The sequence below is a fragment of the Bos indicus x Bos taurus genome, chromosome 22 (assembly GCF_003369695.1).
Source record: "Bos indicus x Bos taurus breed Angus x Brahman F1 hybrid chromosome 22, Bos_hybrid_MaternalHap_v2.0, whole genome shotgun sequence".
Taxonomy (NCBI): Eukaryota; Metazoa; Chordata; class Mammalia; order Artiodactyla; family Bovidae; genus Bos; species Bos indicus x Bos taurus.
The window spans coordinates 43196086-43214318 of record NC_040097.1 but is presented as its reverse complement, the minus strand read 5'-3'; the positions used below and the strand labels follow the sequence as shown (position 1 = coordinate 43214318).

Here is an 18233-nt window from a genome sequence, read left to right as displayed (position 1 = left end):
AAAGGCTTTGGCGTAGTCAATAAAGCAGAAGTAGATGTTTTTCTGGTCTTGTCTTGCTCTTTTGATGATCCAGTGAATGTTGGCAATTTGACCTCTGGTTCCTCTGCCTTTTCTAAATCCAGCTTGAACATCTGGAAGTTGATGGTTCATGTACTGTTGAAGCCTTGCTTGTAGAATTTTGAGCATTACTTTGCTAATGTGTGAGATGAGTGCAATTGTGGGGTAGTTTGAGCATTCTTTGGCATTGCCTTTCTTTGGGATTGGAATGAAAACTGACCTTTTCCAGCCCTTTGGCCGCTGCCGAGTTTTTCAAATTTGCTGGCATATTGAGTGCAGCACTTTAACACCATCATCTTTTAGGACTTAGAATTCTAGGCTGATTATTAGAGAAATACAAATCAAAACTAGGATGAGGTACTACCTCACACCGATCAGAATGGCCATCATTAAAAAGTCTACAAATAACAAATGCTGGAAAGCCTGTGTGAAAAGGGAACCCTCCTACACTGTTGGTGGGAAGTAAATTGATGCAACTGCTATGGAAAACAGTATGGAGTTTCCGTAAACAAAAAATAAAGAGTTGTCATATGATCCAGGAATCCTACTCTTGGACATATATCTAGAGACAACTCTTACTCAAAAATGTACATGCACCCCTCTATGTTCATGTCAGCACTATTCATAATAGCCATAAACATGGAAAACATGGAAGCAACTTAAATGTCCATTGACAGATAAATGGATAAGGAAGATATAGTACATGTATGCAATGGACTATTACATAGCCATAAAAAAGAATGAAATAACATCATTTGCAGCAACATAGTTGGTCCTAGAGATTATCATACTTAAGTGAAGTACATCAGAAAGAGAAAGACAGATGCCCTATAATATCATTTATGTGTGAAATATAAAATATACACAAGTGAACTTATTTCTGAGACTCACAGATGTAGAAAACAAACATGGTTACCAAAGGGTGAAGGGAGTGGGGTAGGGATAAATTAGGAGTTTGGGATTAGTAGATACAAATTCAGAGAAGGCAATGGCAACTCACTCCAGTACTCTTGCCTGGAAAATCCCATGGACCCTGGTAGGCTGCAGTCCATGTGGTCACCAAGAGTTGGACATGACTGAGCGACTTCACTTTCACTTTTCACTTTCATGCATTGGAGAAGGAAATGGCAACCCACTCCAGTATTCTTGCCTGGAGAATCCCAGGGACGGGGGAGCCTGGTGGGCTGCCGTCTATGGGGTAGCACAGAGTCGGACACGACTGAAGAGACTTAGCAGCAGCAGCAGCAGATACAAACTGTTAAATATAAAAAAGATAAACAACAAAGCCCTACTATGTAGCACAGGGAACTATATTCAATATCCTGTAACAAACCAAAATGGAAAGTAACATTAGAAAGAGTATGTGTGTATGTATATATATATATACACACACACAACTGAATCACTGTGCTGTATACCAGAAACTGACACAACACTGTAAATCAACTGTGCTTCAGTTAAAAAAAAAAAAATGCTGATCATCATCTGGCAATGCAGGGTTGCCACAAATCTTTAATTTGTTAAAAAATTTTAAAAATGCAGTATCTGCAAAGTGCAATAAAATGAAGTACAATAAAATGAGGTATGCCTTTCATTACAAATGAGGGCTAAATGAACAAATTTGTAGTCATTAATAATTTGAACAGTAGTTGGTCCAACCAATTCATGTTTCTATCTAGCTCTACATACCCTTCCCCCACTCTGCTCCTCTGGCAAATATTTTTATCTTACTCCGGTTGTTATGACTGCTTCAGTGCTGTACATGAATGGTTCCTAAGACTTAGTATAAACTCAAGATTAGTTTTATAGCTTGGTCATGCCTTGGCAGAAAAGATTTAACTAAAGCACTTTCTAATTTCTAACTAAAGCACTTTCTAAAACTAATTCCAGACTTCTTTGAAATCTCTTCTTCTAGGCCAGGATTCTAATTATGTGATTTTTCACAATGTAGCCCTTGTAAGGGCTGTTGCACTTAAGCAGTCTGTTCCCCTCCTGCTGCCCTGAGGTGGCCTTTTTCTCTTCTGCTTTTCTAAGTACATGTTAAGGTTGGATTTCATTTTTTAATGTTAGTTGTTGAAAGATACCTGGTTGTATTATTTTTACTCTTTCTACAAATAATAAAATCTTTTTCTCTTTTTGAAAAATACAGTGGATTGTCCTGTTTGTGGGGTTAAAATTCCAGAAAATCACATTAATAAGCACTTAGACAGCTGTTTATCACGTGAGGAGAAGAAAGAAAGCCTCAGAAGGTAAGAAAGTGAAGCATAATCATTGAGCCACTTTAGTCACTTTAGCTTGCGCTTTTAAAAATATTAGCTGACTGTCCATTCTCTCTCCTTGTTCTTTCCAAAATCCCACCTTGCCAAATATAATTAACTTTACTATATGCTAATAAAATTTGACTTAATAAGAAATTCGATTTAGAATTCAGTTCTTTTTAGGCTTATTTTCTTCTTTTAGAATTTTAGAACTACCATAAAGCCCTTGGCCCGAGAAAGCAAGGCTAGACTCTGAATATAGAACACATCAAATCTTTTTTTGGTTCTTAGGAATCTTAGAAGTTTAAATTAAAAATTAAAAAATTAAATTAATTAATTAAAAATTAAATTAAAAATTAAAAAATTCTGAATAATTACTATATACACATGATATACTGTATGCACATAACATTAAATAGTACAGAAGGGTTTTTTTTTTTTTTAGAAAATACAGAATCATTTATTCATTCAACAAATAATTATTAAGCACATAATCATGTACCAGGCTCTGTTAAGCATTGGTGAATGAAAATCAGATATTCTTCTCTTAATACCCACTTTTTCCTGGAAGCATGCAACCAGTAGGCTTGCATTTTGAAGGCAATGATTTTCCTTGGTGATTGCATATGTATAAATTTGCAATTGTATAGTTTGTCTGTGGGGCAGATTCAAAAGGGAATGTGTGAAATATAGTTTGTGTGTGTGGGTGTTTGTATGTGTGTGTGTGCATGTCTATGTGTATGTCCCCTGCCAACTACCCGGGTGAGATAATTTAAGTTGTCAACCCAGTATTTTTACCGAAGCTCATGCTACTTTGCCTCCCTTATATATCAAAGTCATGATAGGTTATTAAACTTGATCATTATTGTTACACATGTAAGTTAATCAAATTTTAATCAAAGTTACCTTGCAAGGTGTTATAGAATCCATGGTAATGAAGATAATAAGGAAGCTGAAGCCACAAATTAGATGAGTCTGATGCTGAAGGAAGACGTGAGATGAGACAGCAGTTTGGGGAAGGAATAAGGAGCAAGATCAGGGAGGATTTTATTTTTTAGAATGGAAATTATATAAGCCTTTAGCGTCCGTTTTTGTACTACCTCCAGGGAGAGGGCAGATGATACAAGGAGCAAGAAGGCAAAAGTCCAGTAATGAAGTGTCTTTGACATGCAGAAAGAGCCTTTCTTCTGAATCAGGATGGAAAGAGGAGGGAACAGGTGATAATTCAGAGATCTGGGGAGGAGAGGGAGGAAATGGAAGAAATTAATGGGATGTGGGAATGAGCAGAATGATTGGTTCTCATGTCTGGTTTGTTTGGAAAAACTTGGAAGAGTATTTGCCAGAAACCATGCTGATAAGGCAGGACTATTTTCTTTGGTTTTGTGTGTGTGTGTGATTAAAGGTAAAATGGTGTCACTTAGATTTTATGAGTAAATCGGCAGTGAATGCGGGTTCCGAGGGACAAACTCTTGCTGTTACAATTTACAAAAGCTAACATATAAAGCACAGCAATGTTTTATTGATTTACAGTGAGGGGCACCAATTGACAGTTCTTACTGTAGTGTTTTTAAGCATGATAGTTAACCTTTTTCCTCTGAGTAGAACCTTTTTTTCAAGTGAAAATGCACAGTGAACCATAACATAGAACAGATAAAATTGGCCCTGTCCATTAAAGTGGAGATGGAGGATTGTGCTGTCCCCATCCCCCATCTCTCCCTGCGTCCCTGTCTGATAGCCACTGTGGTCCTTAGCTCCTTGCGACAGATGTCTGTGAGGTCTTAAATGCACAGTACTCACCCCTAATGGGTAAGTTTGTTGATGAGAATAGATTTTTAGGCTGCCTAGTTGAGATTTTGGATAAAGAAACTGGATCATTACAAGGATTCCTTCCCATAAGCAGTGAGAATCTCGGAGAAGGCAATGGCACCCCACTCCAGTACTCTTGCCTGGAAAATCCCATGGATGGAGGAGCCTGGTAGGCTGCAGTCCATGGGGTCACTAAGAGTCGGACACGACTGAGTGACTTCACTTTCACTTTTCACATTCATGCATTGGAGAAGGAAATGGCAGCCCACTCCAGTGTTCTTGCCTGGAGAATCCCAGGGGCAGGAGAGCCTGGTAGGGTGCCGTCTGTGGGGTCACACAGAGTAGGACACAACTGAAGTGACTTAGCAGTAGCAGTGAGAATCTAATGGTCTAATGAAGAATCTTTCATTCTAATTCAATTTAATTTATCTTTTAATTTCTAATTTCTTTAGAAATTTTTTTTCCCTAAAGAATGAGTTGGGAATATAGAAGCTGGGCATTTTCTCTTTGAAGAGTAAGGAATCAGCACTGATAATTTTGCTTGGACTGCTCTTTTTCTAGATGCATCCATCATATTTCTTTTCACACACTTAGCTCGTCAGTTTATCCAAAGATATACTCATCCATGTATAATTAAGTTCAAGTTCCAGCTGTGGTTCTGAAGAGCTCTGTGCAATTACTATAATCCTGCCAGTTACTCTAGCACAATTTAGGAGCGCCGTTTTCTGTCTCTCTCTCTTAAAGGAAGGTTCACTGTACAAGTTAGTGTGTTGAAGTCTTTGAGAATTCCTACATCAAACATAATTGTTGGATTTTGTTTAATCTAGTAATTCCTAAATTTATTTAACTCTAAAACCTTTTTGTTCTCATAACTCATTTTGCAAAGTTTGCATTTGTGAAGATACACTTAGGGAGACATTGAACCACCTTTCTCTTTAGTGACATCCTGATCTTGGACTCTGGTCACATAAAAGAATATATAATATTTAAAATAAATTTCTCTACAATATCCCAACAGGCCATTTCTTAACGTGGATGACAGCCCTTACCATCCTTTGTAGATTCATATCAGAAGTGATCAAAGAATACTTTTCTTTTTGCTGTCCTCAGATTTTGAGGACCCTTAAATGCATTGCTGTTTCTCCAAATTGTAGAAGAAAGATCAGCGTCATTTTCATGTTTTAGGAAACATTTATCAGACTTCATGTTAAAAAATTTTTTTTTAACTTTTTGGTTTATATTGGAGGATAGTTGATGAACAGTGTTGTGATAGTTTCTGGTGTATGGCAACGTGATTCAGTTGTACATATCCATGTATCTGTTCTTTTTCAAATTCTTTTCCCATTTAGGTTGTTATATAACAACTGAGCAGAGTCCCCTGTGCTACACAGTAGGTCCTTGTTGGTTGTCCATTTTAAATATAGCAGTGTGTACATCATATTTTAAAATTCTTGACAGAAATTGTTTATTTCTGCTGGTGCTTTTCAATGTAAATGCCAGTGAACAAATAGTTTTCCATTAGAATTTCACAGTCATAAGCTTAATCATGTATCCTTAATAAAATACATGTTTTAGGTACAGACTTAATGAATTGTCCTTTACAATATTCTTGTATAAATTCCTTCAAAATGTTTCTTAGGACTTGCTACCTTGTGTGATTTTTTATTCAGCTATAATATGGTAAAGAATATACCTGCAGTGCAGGAGACCTGGGTTCGATCTCTGGGTTGGGAACATCTCCTGGAGAAGGGCATGGCACCCAACTCCAGTATTTTTGCCTGCCAGAGGAGCCTGGTGGGCTATAGTCCACGGGGTCCCAAAGAGTTGGACATGACTGTGCGACTTACACTATCACTATAATCAGTGAGTGCAGTAGGCAGGCTGTCGTTATAAGAAGAACACTCTTCAGAAAAATGTAATCTCTTGAGGGTTTTCAGGGTTTTCTGCAATTAAACAGTTATTTCTGACTTTTAGTCTTTATTGATGGAGCATAAAAGAACTAATCTTGCCAGGAAATGGTGGTATTGGTTAATGGAGAAGTGTTTGGTTGTCTTCAGTCTGTATTCAGCTGTTTTCTCTCGTATGGTCATGGACCATTTGTATTCGATTTCCATGTGGAACCTTGTTAATAGAGATTTTAGATCCCCACTTAAGAGCTGAGCTGAGTTAGAATTGGTAGTTTCTGTGGCAAAGTGATTGAAAATTGCATTTTTAATAAACTCTCCAGATGGTTCTGAGGTGCTTTAAAGTTTGAGCAGCATGGCCTTGTGCCCACTAGGTATGTGCAAGTCCTTTGTAAAATCTTGTGGTTTTTTTTGCATAAGCATATTATTTTCAAGTTTCTTTTAATTGTTATCTGAAATTTTGATATTTCATTTAAAAATGATTGCAGTTGTAGTGTCTACATTGAATACATATTTATTAAGCACCTAATTGCCGTAGCATTGAGCCAGGTGACATACTCAGCTAGGTTATAATCAGATTAGATCGATTAAAATTCATCAAGGAGTTCCTGTCTATGAGATTTTCTCAAGTCATTAATATTATTAGGTAGCTTGACTTCGGCATATTCCATTGAAAGAAGTAATGTTTATTAATTGTTTTTTTGGAGGGTGTAGAAGAAAGTCATTTGATTGGGCTTTGTTATATTTATAATTGCAGCTTAGTGCTTATCATTATGTTCATCATGAACATACAATGAAGAGCCAGGTGGCAATTTAAAAAATATATATATTTACTGATTTTTTTATTTGGCTGTGCTGGATCTTAGTTGCAGCATGCAGAATCTAGTTCCCTGACCAGGAATCAAACCTGGGCCCCCTGCAGAGTCTTAACCACTGGACTGCCAGAGAAGTCCCCAGGTGGTGATTTTGCTAATACACTTATTCTTTTCTTTTTTTGTTTTTTAATTGAAGGAAAAATTGCTTTACAATGTTGTATTGGTTTCTGCCATATAACTCGAATCAGCCATAATTACACATTTATCCCCTCCCTTTTGAGCTTTCCTCCCATCCCCCCATCCCCGCTCTGGGTTGTCACAGGGCATCAGGCTGGGCTCCCTGTATTACATTTGCTAATACACTTTTTATAATGCTTATGTATTGTTAATATAACTAATTGAAGTTGAAAAAAAAGCACTGCTGTGTTTCTTGTTATTGTTTTCAGTTGTCTTCTTTTGAAGATGATCCCACAAGAATACTATGCACACATCAACTCTCTGAATTCTTTCTTTCTTCAGCATAATAAGTTTAGTAAACCTAAGTATCTCAACAGGTCTTCTTTTAGTTCATCTAGTGCTTTTGCAAAATGATTGATTGCTTTGAGCTTAAGAGGGCAGTTTTGCCTATGCATCAGATTTTTTTCTAAGAAAGCTGTGTATGATAATATTCTAAAATCTATAGCCTGACCCTTGATAGCATTTGTACTCTTAATAACCTGAGATAGCTAGCTTTTTATGGAGATTTTCCCTGGAAACCATGGGCAGATTTTAGGAAAAACATGTTTTAAAGAGGTGAAGAATTGAATGATTTCATATAAGTGTGATCCTACATTCTCATGGCATTTAGTCCATAGCCTTCTGCATGAGTCCCAGGTGTGCATCTTTAGGCCTGATCTCTGTCTGAGACCTGACTCTCCAAGTATTGGCTGCCACCTAGACCCTTCTGTCTGAGAGTCCCACCACCACCTCAGACGCATCACTGTCATGTGAATACTGTCAACTTGATTCACAAATTTGGTCCTTCTTCTCTTTTCCATTTTTATACTAATGTTTCTACAATTCTCCCAGTCACCTCGGTATTGAGCAGAAGGTAAATTACTATTTTACATGAAAAGCATTTGATAATTCACAGTAACCCTCAGTGATCCCTTTTTTCCTCCTTTTCAGTTCTGTTCACAAAAGGAAGCCACTGCCTAAAACTGTATATAACTTGCTCTCAGATCGAGATTTAAAGAAAAAGCTAAAACAGCATGGATTATCTGTTCAAGGAAATAAACAGCAGCTCATTAAAAGGCACCAAGAATTTGTACACATGTACAATGCCCAGTGTGATGCTTTGCATCCTAAATCAGGTAAAGTAATAAAACAATGAATTTTATTTACCCTCTGGATAAAGCAGTTTTGTATGACTCAGGGGTTAAAACCACAGAGAAAATTTTAATACATTTTTGATAATAGCTAAAACATTCAAATATACTCCTTCAGAAGATATCTAGAGTGTCCTGTGATAAGTCAGCCTTTCTCTCAGCTCGTCTCTCTGTCCGCCTTCTTTTCTCAGAGGCAACCACTGCTACCAGCTTCTCATGTATATGAAGGTTGCTTGAGAGAGCATTGCCTATAAGATAATCCTAGTTTTGCAGCTCTATGACTGGGTGACTGTGGGCAAGTTACTTATATCTGACCTCGGTTTTCTTCCCATTAAGTAGTTCATAGTGTTTTTGTCCAGACTAAATGATAAAATGCATGTAAAGTCCTAGCATTGTACCTTAGCAGGTAGTTAGCATAGAATAGATGTTACCATTAGATTATTAAGATTGTTATACCCAGAAATATATGTGATTATTATTATTTCATCAAAAGTTTGTTTTACAGACACACTACTTAATAGTTCTTTCAATTAACCTCACAAATTTTGGAGTTCTTTCAGTTATTAACATATGGATAGAATTGCCTGATTTTAAAAAAATTAAGGTATAATATATAAACAGAAAATTACACAAGTTATAAAGGTATTGTTCAGTGAATTATCACAAAGTTCAGGGAAGGTGCCTTTGTAGCAACTCCTCAGAGCCCTGCCAGAATCCTAGAAGGCTAGCCCACTCCTCCCAACAGTTGCTGCCTTGATCCTCACAGATGACCACCTTCCTGACATCTAAAACCATGTATTCATTTTGCCTATATTTTATCTTAAATATGGAATAATAAGTAGCTTACACATTCTTTCGAGTCTGGCTTAATTTTCTACGACATTATGTTTATAAGATTTGTCCATGTTTTTGTGTACAGTTGTGATTTTTAAAAAATTTTTGTTGCTATAGCGTATTCCATTATATGAATAGGACATATTACACAAATGTCCATGGTTGACGGACAACTGGGTTTTTCCATTCTTTGGCTCTTAAAGAATAATGCTGTTATGAGTAATCTTTCGCAGGTCTCTTGGTGGTCATAGGCACACATTGTTAGGCATTATGTATACCTACGTGTGAAATTGTTTTTGCAAACGTTTAACTTTCCTGGGTACAGAAAGAAACCCAGGTGCCAATGTGTGCTCTCATCAGGAAGGTATGAGAATTCCAGTTTTTCCACATCATTATCATCATCAGTATTGTGAGTTTTCCTTTTTGGCCATTCTAGTGTGTCCATGGTAGTATCTCATTATGGTTTTAATTTTTGCTTCTCTAATGGCTTATAGTGGTCACCATATTTTTATATAATTATTGGCCATCTGGATATTCTCCTGGGTTAAATATCCATTTAAGTCTTATGCCCAATTTTTTTATGTTGTGGATCTATTGCTTCTTAATTTATTTCTGAGATTACATGAATTTTTCTGGATACAGATCTTCCTGGGTATATATTTGCTTAATCTCCTTTCATCTTTTCACTCTCTTAATGGCTTCATTTGCAAGGTAGAAATTTTAAATTTTGTATCCAATTTGTTGCATTTTCCATCAGATACTACTTTTTATGTCTTTGCCTACCACATGATCATTTTTTTTTCCCCTAAAAGCATTATTCTTTTTGCATCTACCTTTCATCCTACAATTTATCTGAAATTGGTTTAAGCATATGTTGCATGATAAGAGGTGAGATTCTCTTGTGTTGTTTCCATATGATCAGCTAATTGAGGTAGCAGCATTTATTGAAAAAGCATCCTTTTCACTTTGAATTGTTAGTACCTCTTGTTTGAAAATCAGCTGTGTTATGTGTGGGTCTGAACATTGTTTTGTTCCATTGGGTCGTTTATTTATCCTTGTGCCACTACTGCAGTGTCTTAATTATTTAATGAGTGATTTATAGTAGATCTTGCTGTCTGGTAATGTAGTTCCTCCAGCTTTGTTGTTTATTGAGATTGTCTATTAATAGGTGAATGGTTGTATGCAAATTGTGGTGGAACCATACAATGGAGCACTGCTTAGCAATAAAAATGAATCAACTACTGATAAATGCAACAATGTGGATAAATCTCAAAAGCATTGACATAAAAAAGACTACATGCTGTATACTTTGAAAACATTTATCTGGCATTTTGGGAAAGACAAAACTTTGGGGGGCGTAGAAGAGATCAGTATGTCCCAGGGTTTAAGGGTAAGGAGGAGGGAACTTACTGGGCAGAAGAACTTTTGAGGGTAAAGGAAATGTTCTAGATTTTGAAATGATGAATAAATGACTACTAATAGGCAATTGGACTTGTCTCCAGTTTTTGGCTCTTCTGGGTAAAGCTACTATGCACGTGGGCTTATAGATTTGTATGTAGCCATATGCTTTTATTTCTCTTGCGTTTTCCTTTTCATTCAGTTAAAATATTTTCTGGTTTTTGTTGTGATCTCTTCTTTGACTCATGGATTATTTGGAAGTGTTTTCAGTATTTCTCAGATACCTTTATTCATTTCAAATTTGATTCCATTGAAGCAGTTCTGTATGATTTGGGGCCCTTTACATTTATTGAGACTTGTTTTATAACGCAGCATTAGGTCTTCCTCGGTGAGTGTTCCTTAGGCACTTGAAAATTTTGCTTTATTTGTTCAATGATCTCTAATGTTAATAATGTAAAGTTGCTAAAGTATTATACTCAAGTCTTCTACATCATTACTGATGCTATGTTTAGTGATTCTGTCACTTACTAAGAACATTATTGAAATCTCAAAGGATATTTATAAGTTTTTAATTTTTCCTTTCAGTATATTCTGTTTTCTTTACATTTTTGAATGTCACCAATTAGGTGCATGTGCGTTTAGTATTGGTATGTGTTTTTGATGAATTAATCTATTATAATGAAATAGTTGTTTTAGTCTCTGGTAATATTCTGTGAGTAATAACCTTATTTCACTTTTTTCTTTAAACATATTGTGTTTAAACTATGGTTTTTGGTAGGCAGGATATGGTTTGGATCTGCTTTTTAAATTTAATTTGACAAGATATGCCATTAAATTGTAGAGTTTAAAACTTTTTCATTACATTTAATCTGTTTGGTGGGATTTAAGTCTACAAACTTGCTCTTTTCTATCTGTCTTGTCCATTCTTTGTTTTTTTGCTTTATTTTCTTGCTTTCTTCTAGATTATTTTTAATTCTATATTTTATCTTCACTATTGGTTTATTAGCTGTATCTCTGTTCTTTTAGTGATTATTCTAGAGTTTACCATTTGCATCTTCAACTTATCAGAGTCCACATTCAAATAACATTATACTATGTGTTACGTAAGGACCTCACTCCTTCCGTCTTTGGTTTTAGGTGTCTGAAGTCCTCTACTCGTGTTCAGCAGGTGCTCTGTGCAAATTGTTCCACTTGTAGATGTACTCTTGATGTAGGGGAAGAATGGACCCCAGATCCTCCTGTTCCACCATCTTGACCTTGATCCATCCCGGTTTTATTGTCATTTGTCTTCTTTGTTATAAATCTCATTATACTTTACCATTTTTGCTTTAAACTGTCAATTTTCCTTTAAAAAGATTTTAAAAGTTGAGAAGGGAAGTCTTTATATGCCTATACTTTCACTGTTTGTGTTATTCTTCATTTCTTTGCTTTTAGAAACTAGGTTTCTATCTTTTTCTTTTGGCCTGAAGATCTTCATTTAATCTTTCTTGTAATGCACACGTTTTGTTGAGACAAGTTCCTTCAGCTTTTATTTGTCTGAAAGTCTTAATTTAGCATTAAAAAAAACCTTTATTTTGAAATAATTTTGAATTTATGGGAAATTTGAAAAATTATCATAAAGAATACATAGATACCCTGCACACAGATTTACCTATTAGCATTTTGTTCCATTCGCTTTATGTATTAATATATATGTGTTTGTGTGTGTGCTTCTTTATTTACATATATTTTTCTATTAAACCGAGAATAGGGCATATAATCTTGTCTGCTAAATGCTTCATTGTGTATTTCCTAGAAAAAGAGATGTTCTCTTTTATTGCTGCAGTACAAGTATCAACTTTCATCTCTATTCTAGTTTCAGCAGTTGACCCAAAAATGGCCTTTATAGATTGTTTCCCCACTCCAGTACATGATCCAGTTTTGAATCACAATATTAAATTTAGTTGTAATGTCCTTTCAATCTCTTTCGTTCTGGAACAGTTCCTAAGCCTTGCTTGGTCTTTTATGACAGTGGCATTTTAAAAGAATACAGTCTTTGTTATTGTTGGGTTTTTTCCCAAATAGAATGTTTCTCATTTTGGCTTTGCCCGGTGTTTTGTTATAATTACATTCAGGTTGGCATTTGTGGCCAGAATACTATATAAGTGATGTTTTGTCCTCAGAACATCTCATCTGGAGGGATTTGACGTCTTTGTGCCCTTTATTTGTGATGGCAGTTTTGTCAGCGTCTTCATTGTGTAGTTTCCTCCTTACTTCTAGTAAGAAATCTGAACAAAGACACTTTCCTCTAAACAGACCATTATCTTTTATAACAGTTAAGAGTCAGTTCAGTTCAGTCACTCAGTCATGTCCGACTCTTTGCGACCCCTTGGACTACATGTAGCACTCCAGGCTTCCCTGTCCACCACCAACTCCTGGAGCTTGTCCATCGAGTTGGTGATGCCATCCAATCATCTCATCCTCTGTTGTCCCCTTCTCCTCTCGCCTTCAACATTTCCCAGCATCAGGGTCTTTTCCAATGAGTCGGTTCTTCTCATCAAGTGGCCAAAGTATTGGAGTTAAAAATAAGAAAAATATATTTCCTATTTATCTTCATTTTTACCATTTCTAGCACTTTGTTTCTTATAGAGATGAATTTCTGGTTTTATATTTCTTCTGCTTGAAGAACATCCTTTAACACTTAATGTGGAACTGGTCTGCTAATAATATATTCTCTCAGTTTTTGTTTGTCTCAGTTTTTATTTCTCTTTTTACTTCTAAAAAATATTTCCATTGACATAGAATTCTAGGTCCATGGGTTCTTAACCACTCCCAGTACTTTTTCATTCCATTTTCTTCTGGCTTGAATAGTTTTTTATGAGAAACGTGATGTAACTTGGCCTTTTTTTTGTATAGTAAATCCCTTTTTCTGACTGGCTGCAAGATTTTCTCTGTCTATATTGTTGTGTTTTCGTTTTGTTATTTTTTGTTGTTGTTATTTATTTTGCTTGATATGCTTTGAGCTTGTTGCATTTGTGTTTGATATCTTCATTATATTTAGCAGATTCTGGCCATTAGGTCTTCAAATATTTCTTCTCCCTTTTTTATTATGGGATTTCTATGACATGTTTATTAGACCATTTGATATTGTCCCTCAGCTTTTAGATACTCTACTCCTGTTTTTTTGTGTGTGTTTCCCTCTTTCCCTTTTTTCTGTTTCAGTTTGGGTAATACCATCAATCTCATTTTCAAGTCCACCAATTCTTTCCTTAGCTGGGTCAAGTATCTCTCTTAATTTTTTTTTTTTTTTCCTAACATTTCTATTTTATTCTTCTTGATGGTGTCATCTCTCTCCTGAAATGACCCATCTGTTAATGCATGTTGTTCATCTTTTCCACTAGATATTTTAGCAATTATCATAGTTATTTTAAATATCATGGCTGGTAGTTCTAAAATCTGGGTGATATCTGAGTTTGATTTTGTTATTGTTATTTGCTTGCTTGTTCATATATCTTGTAAATTTGGTTAAAAGCAGACAATATTTGATATGCTAAATACTGAAGTAAATAGTGTGAATGACTGAAAAATGCACTTGTCTCCTCTTCTGCTAGGACTTTACTGTGTGTGTGGTTGACTGGTTTTACTGCGTGTGTGGTTGATTGGGTTTTTTTGTTGCTGTAGTTATCTGTAGTTGACCACCAGTTTCATATCCCCTGTGCTTAGGTTGGTGCCTGAGTTACCAGAACTTTCTTTTTAAAATGTTTCTGCCTCACTCACACTTAGGTTTTCCCTGTGTACCCATACCTGAAAAAGTCTCTTTCCATGCTCACTTCTCTCCCAGTGGCTGATTACAGCTACTTATCACATGGAGGTCCTGTTCATGGTAGGGGGCATGAGGTTGTTCACTGTTTTTCTAGCTTAGCCTCTGTCTTAGGCAGGCTCTTGATCCTGGGTCTTGGGTGGGGCTCTCAGTGACCCTGTGCCTGCCCGAGTGGCAAGGGTCCTCTAGTGATCAGGGCCCAGGGTTTCCTGACCTCTCTGCCAGAGTAGAGGATTTTGTTTGTTTCCTGTCTCCATTTACCTGTGCTCTGGGGTCTTCAGTTTTGCTGACCTTCCCTCAGTGGCTTAACGGTTTTGTTTCCTAAGGGTTAGAGGAATGGGGCTTCATGTCGTTCCTGCAGTGGAGGCTGTTCTCCTTTCCCAGGCTTGGATGTGGAGGGATACTTTTTCTGACTCTCACCTTTCCTTCGGTAGTTCTTAAGAATACCCAGTAAAGTCTATAGAAAATAACCTTGAATTTGGTGTGAGCCCTGCATCTAAGCTTCCCAGGATTTTTATGCAGTTATGGTGGTTCACCTTTGGCCTTTTACAATCCATTAGAAAGGTTATCTGAAATGTTCTTACCCAGTAGTAGGATTATCCTTGTTTTAATTATGTCAGCCAGTACTCATAACCGTCTTCTCGAAGGTGCCAGAGTCCAGCTCCAGCAGCCAGGGATTCAACCTGAAGAGATGAATGGTGTCCGTGATGAGGCAGCCTCTCAGTTTTCTTGGACTGCCTATTTATTTCAAGTTTAAGATTCTCTTTTATACTTTTACAAAAGCATTAGGTCAGAGGTTTGGCATTTTCAGTTTCCCCTCACCCAAATTTATTATGTCCATAAATCACTGTTGCTCTTCAAACAGTTTCTGCTTCAGTGATTCTCAGAATCAGCCTTACCATCTATTATCTACTTCCTCTAATGTGTCCTATAGTTAACTTGTGATTACATTGTAACTCATGCTACATTCCTCAGTTTACTACTTATCTTCCTAAATCCTGTTTGCCCCTAACATCCTGAGCTCACTATCTCTTAAAAAGGCTTCTAACTATAGAGTCTCTAAAAATTCCTAACTTCTATAAGCTATAGTAAAATATGCTAACTTTACAACATTCCTTAAATCTTTAACTTCTAACTATTTTAATTATTTCTAAGCCCTAAATTCAGTAAACTCCTTTGCCATAAACATTTTCCTCACAAATAGGCTTCAGTAGCAATCCCTCCCGTGGCCTCAAGCTGCAGCCTATGTGCTCATCCTGGAACACTCTTTTGTAAAAGTCCTTAAACAAATGTCAGTGATTAACTTTATGAATTATTCTCTGAGCATAGCTGCAGAAGGCTTTGTGCCTTCTCATGCTCCTCTCAAGAACAATAAGCACCTTAATATTCCTTTTCAGTCAACTCAGCCGAGGAGGGGAAAAAACAAGTCAGAATTACTAGGCCTAACTCCTTCATCCCGGGACCCTGCCTGCGGAATGAGGAGACAGGGCTGGGGCCGTGCCTCCATTTTGTCAGTAATGCCTAACGCAGCTCCCGATGCGAAGGCATCTGACTTTCCTTAGATTTCAGGCTAGTTGGTTTCTCTGTGAACTTAGCTCTGATAGATTGAAGAAGAGTTACAGTTTTATAAGTTATTCAGGCTTTTCTTGTTACTAGGGTGTGAGTGACACTATATCCAGGTCTTTATATCATAAACAGAATCAGAAGTCCCCCTGAAAGATTTAAGCTCCTGAGTTGCATCTAGTCCTAATACAGTCTCCTTAATATCTTAGAAGAGAGTAATATGCCAGATATTCTGTATCTTGAGTGATACTTGTGTGAGTGGATTGGGCAGAATGCAAGTGGTCCCTTTGGTTTTCTGTTATACCATGATTCAGTAAATTTATGATAGCTGTTCAGCTCATAGAGACTGTTTACATTGTTTTTACTGGTTTTAATTATATTAGGGAGGCAAGGGGTACCTCTCAGTCCTTGAAAAATAAACTTTGAGATGATTGCATTCTTAAATGATCCTCTCAAGGACTATGGGTTTTGTAAGAAACTTTTTAATAGGGATTTTGTATAAATTTATATAGAATTGAAATTCTTATGGTGAAGAATATGATGATTTCCCCTGTTTACCAGTTATCCAGCCTAAATAGTGTCAACCATGCCTAATGGTGTGTTTGTTGTCCGTCATTTACACTCCTTTCTAGACATAGTATCCTTTTATGTATAAATTGTGTGTCAGGGCTTGTGGTTCTTTCCCCTACACCATATGTACCTTAGTCTTAATGTGTTGGCCTAGTAGGCAGAAAGATAGCATTGGTAAATTTCATGATATTTGCAGTCAAAGGTATTTACATATGAGGTGGAGCATATTCCAGGTCTCTTTGATGTATGTGATTGGTAACTACACCTACTGACAGAAATTTTGAAGTCTGGGTCATTCCCCCCCCACCCCCTCCCCCGCTATTTAGAGACCTTTGACTTTCTTTGAAAAATAGCTTCTTATAACATTTTGTACATTGACATTAGAGTGGATATCCCCGAAGAATAGAATTCACACTAACATTGATTTTCATATTTTATTGGAACTGCTGTTTATATCTGTTTACTCAAAGGAAAGAGCAAAATGACTTTGCTGTCTTTCTGGTTATTTTTTAAACTATAATTGCATGTGTTAAAGTTAAATGTTTTAACTCTGTGTTCTTTTTTTTTTTTTTCCTCTTTTATTTTGAAATAACTTTAGACTTACAGAAAAATATTTACAAAGACCAAACAGGGAGTTCACGTATACTCATCATCTAGCTTCAGTGTTAATAGTCATATAACTAGAGTACATTGAGCAATGTCATGTAATTAATATTGGCTGTATGTCCTTGTTTTAACAGCTGCTGAAATAGTTCAAGAAATTGAAAATATGGAGAAGACTCGGATGCGTTTTGAAGCTAGTAAACTCAATGAAAGTGTATGTTGATGATCTTTTTAAGTATCTTGGTAGAAATGAAGGAAAGAAACGTTGAATACCCTAGAAATTAAAGCAAACTGGTATTGAATCTGTTCAGTGGGAAATGTACTAAAATACTTATCCATTTAATGTATTATGATTTACTTGCAGCTCATTTTTAGTACAAAATTCTATTGTATTTAGCAGTCTTCTGGCACAAAATCAATCCAAAGTAGAGTTTATTAGTGAATTATAGTTTTTTGGGAAAGTCATGTGCCTGTACATCAGGTAACCTTGGTATTGACCCTGTCTCTGACAGTTGCATTTAAACTGTTTACCATTTAACCTGTGTGACCCTTAGGATCTTCATCTGTAAGACTCATGGGTTGAACTGCATGATCTCTGAGGTCCCCTTTTAGCGCTGGCATTCTGCAATTCTATGATTATACTGGTTGAGAAGTTAAGTAATTGTAAGAGTTGATGAGGATTGAGCATCTGTTGAGCTTGTTGAGGGAATCAGAGACCTAAATTCCTTCACTATTGCCTTCCTCTAGCTTGATGGTCCAAAACTTGAGGAAAGGGTATCAAAGAAGAAAATAGTCATTGTGTCCTTTACACTGGAGGAAGTGTTTTGGGCTCTCCCATGTAGACATTTTCTAGGCCATCGGTAGCGTGTTTGTAAGGAAAGCAACAACTTTAGGCAAGTAAGTGTATAATCAGATAGGAAAAAAATGAGATTTTTGTTTATTTCATTATTACCTGTGTGCTAACTATAAGTTGGAGACTATAATGAATTGTGTCAGTACGTTTTTGATCTTTGAAGTTTAATATTTTAAAAAATGAACTAGAAATTTAACATATGAAGTTTTGTATTGCATGTTCTCTACATATTACCTTTGTGGTAGACTTGAGAGTTAGATTGGGAAAAGATAGGAGACAAACAGGGAGATCTGCCTTATTAATGACCTACTAAATGTCTCTTCAGTCTTGTGTAACCTGTTGTACTAATAAATGTGAAAAATTAAATATTGAACATAGGAAATTTAATTGACTTTTGTGTTAATGC

At 36.2% G+C, this 18233-nt stretch overlaps 1 protein-coding gene across 6 annotated transcripts in view; it reads left to right on the top strand.

Moving 5' to 3' along the window:
* Positions 1-18233, top strand: part of RAD18 (RAD18, E3 ubiquitin protein ligase) — a 111888-nt gene that overhangs the window by 23674 nt on the left and 69981 nt on the right. For 5 of the 6 annotated variants that reach the window (XM_027522911.1, XM_027522908.1, XM_027522907.1 and 2 more), the window contains exons 6-8: positions 2207-2306; positions 8008-8192; positions 17112-17188. In XM_027522911.1, the coding sequence (XP_027378712.1) occupies positions 2207-2306; positions 8008-8192; positions 17112-17188 (362 nt within the window). The remainder of the gene's footprint in view (positions 1-2206; positions 2307-8007; positions 8193-17111; positions 17189-18233) is intronic. The other variant, XM_027522912.1, reaches the window with a different exon arrangement.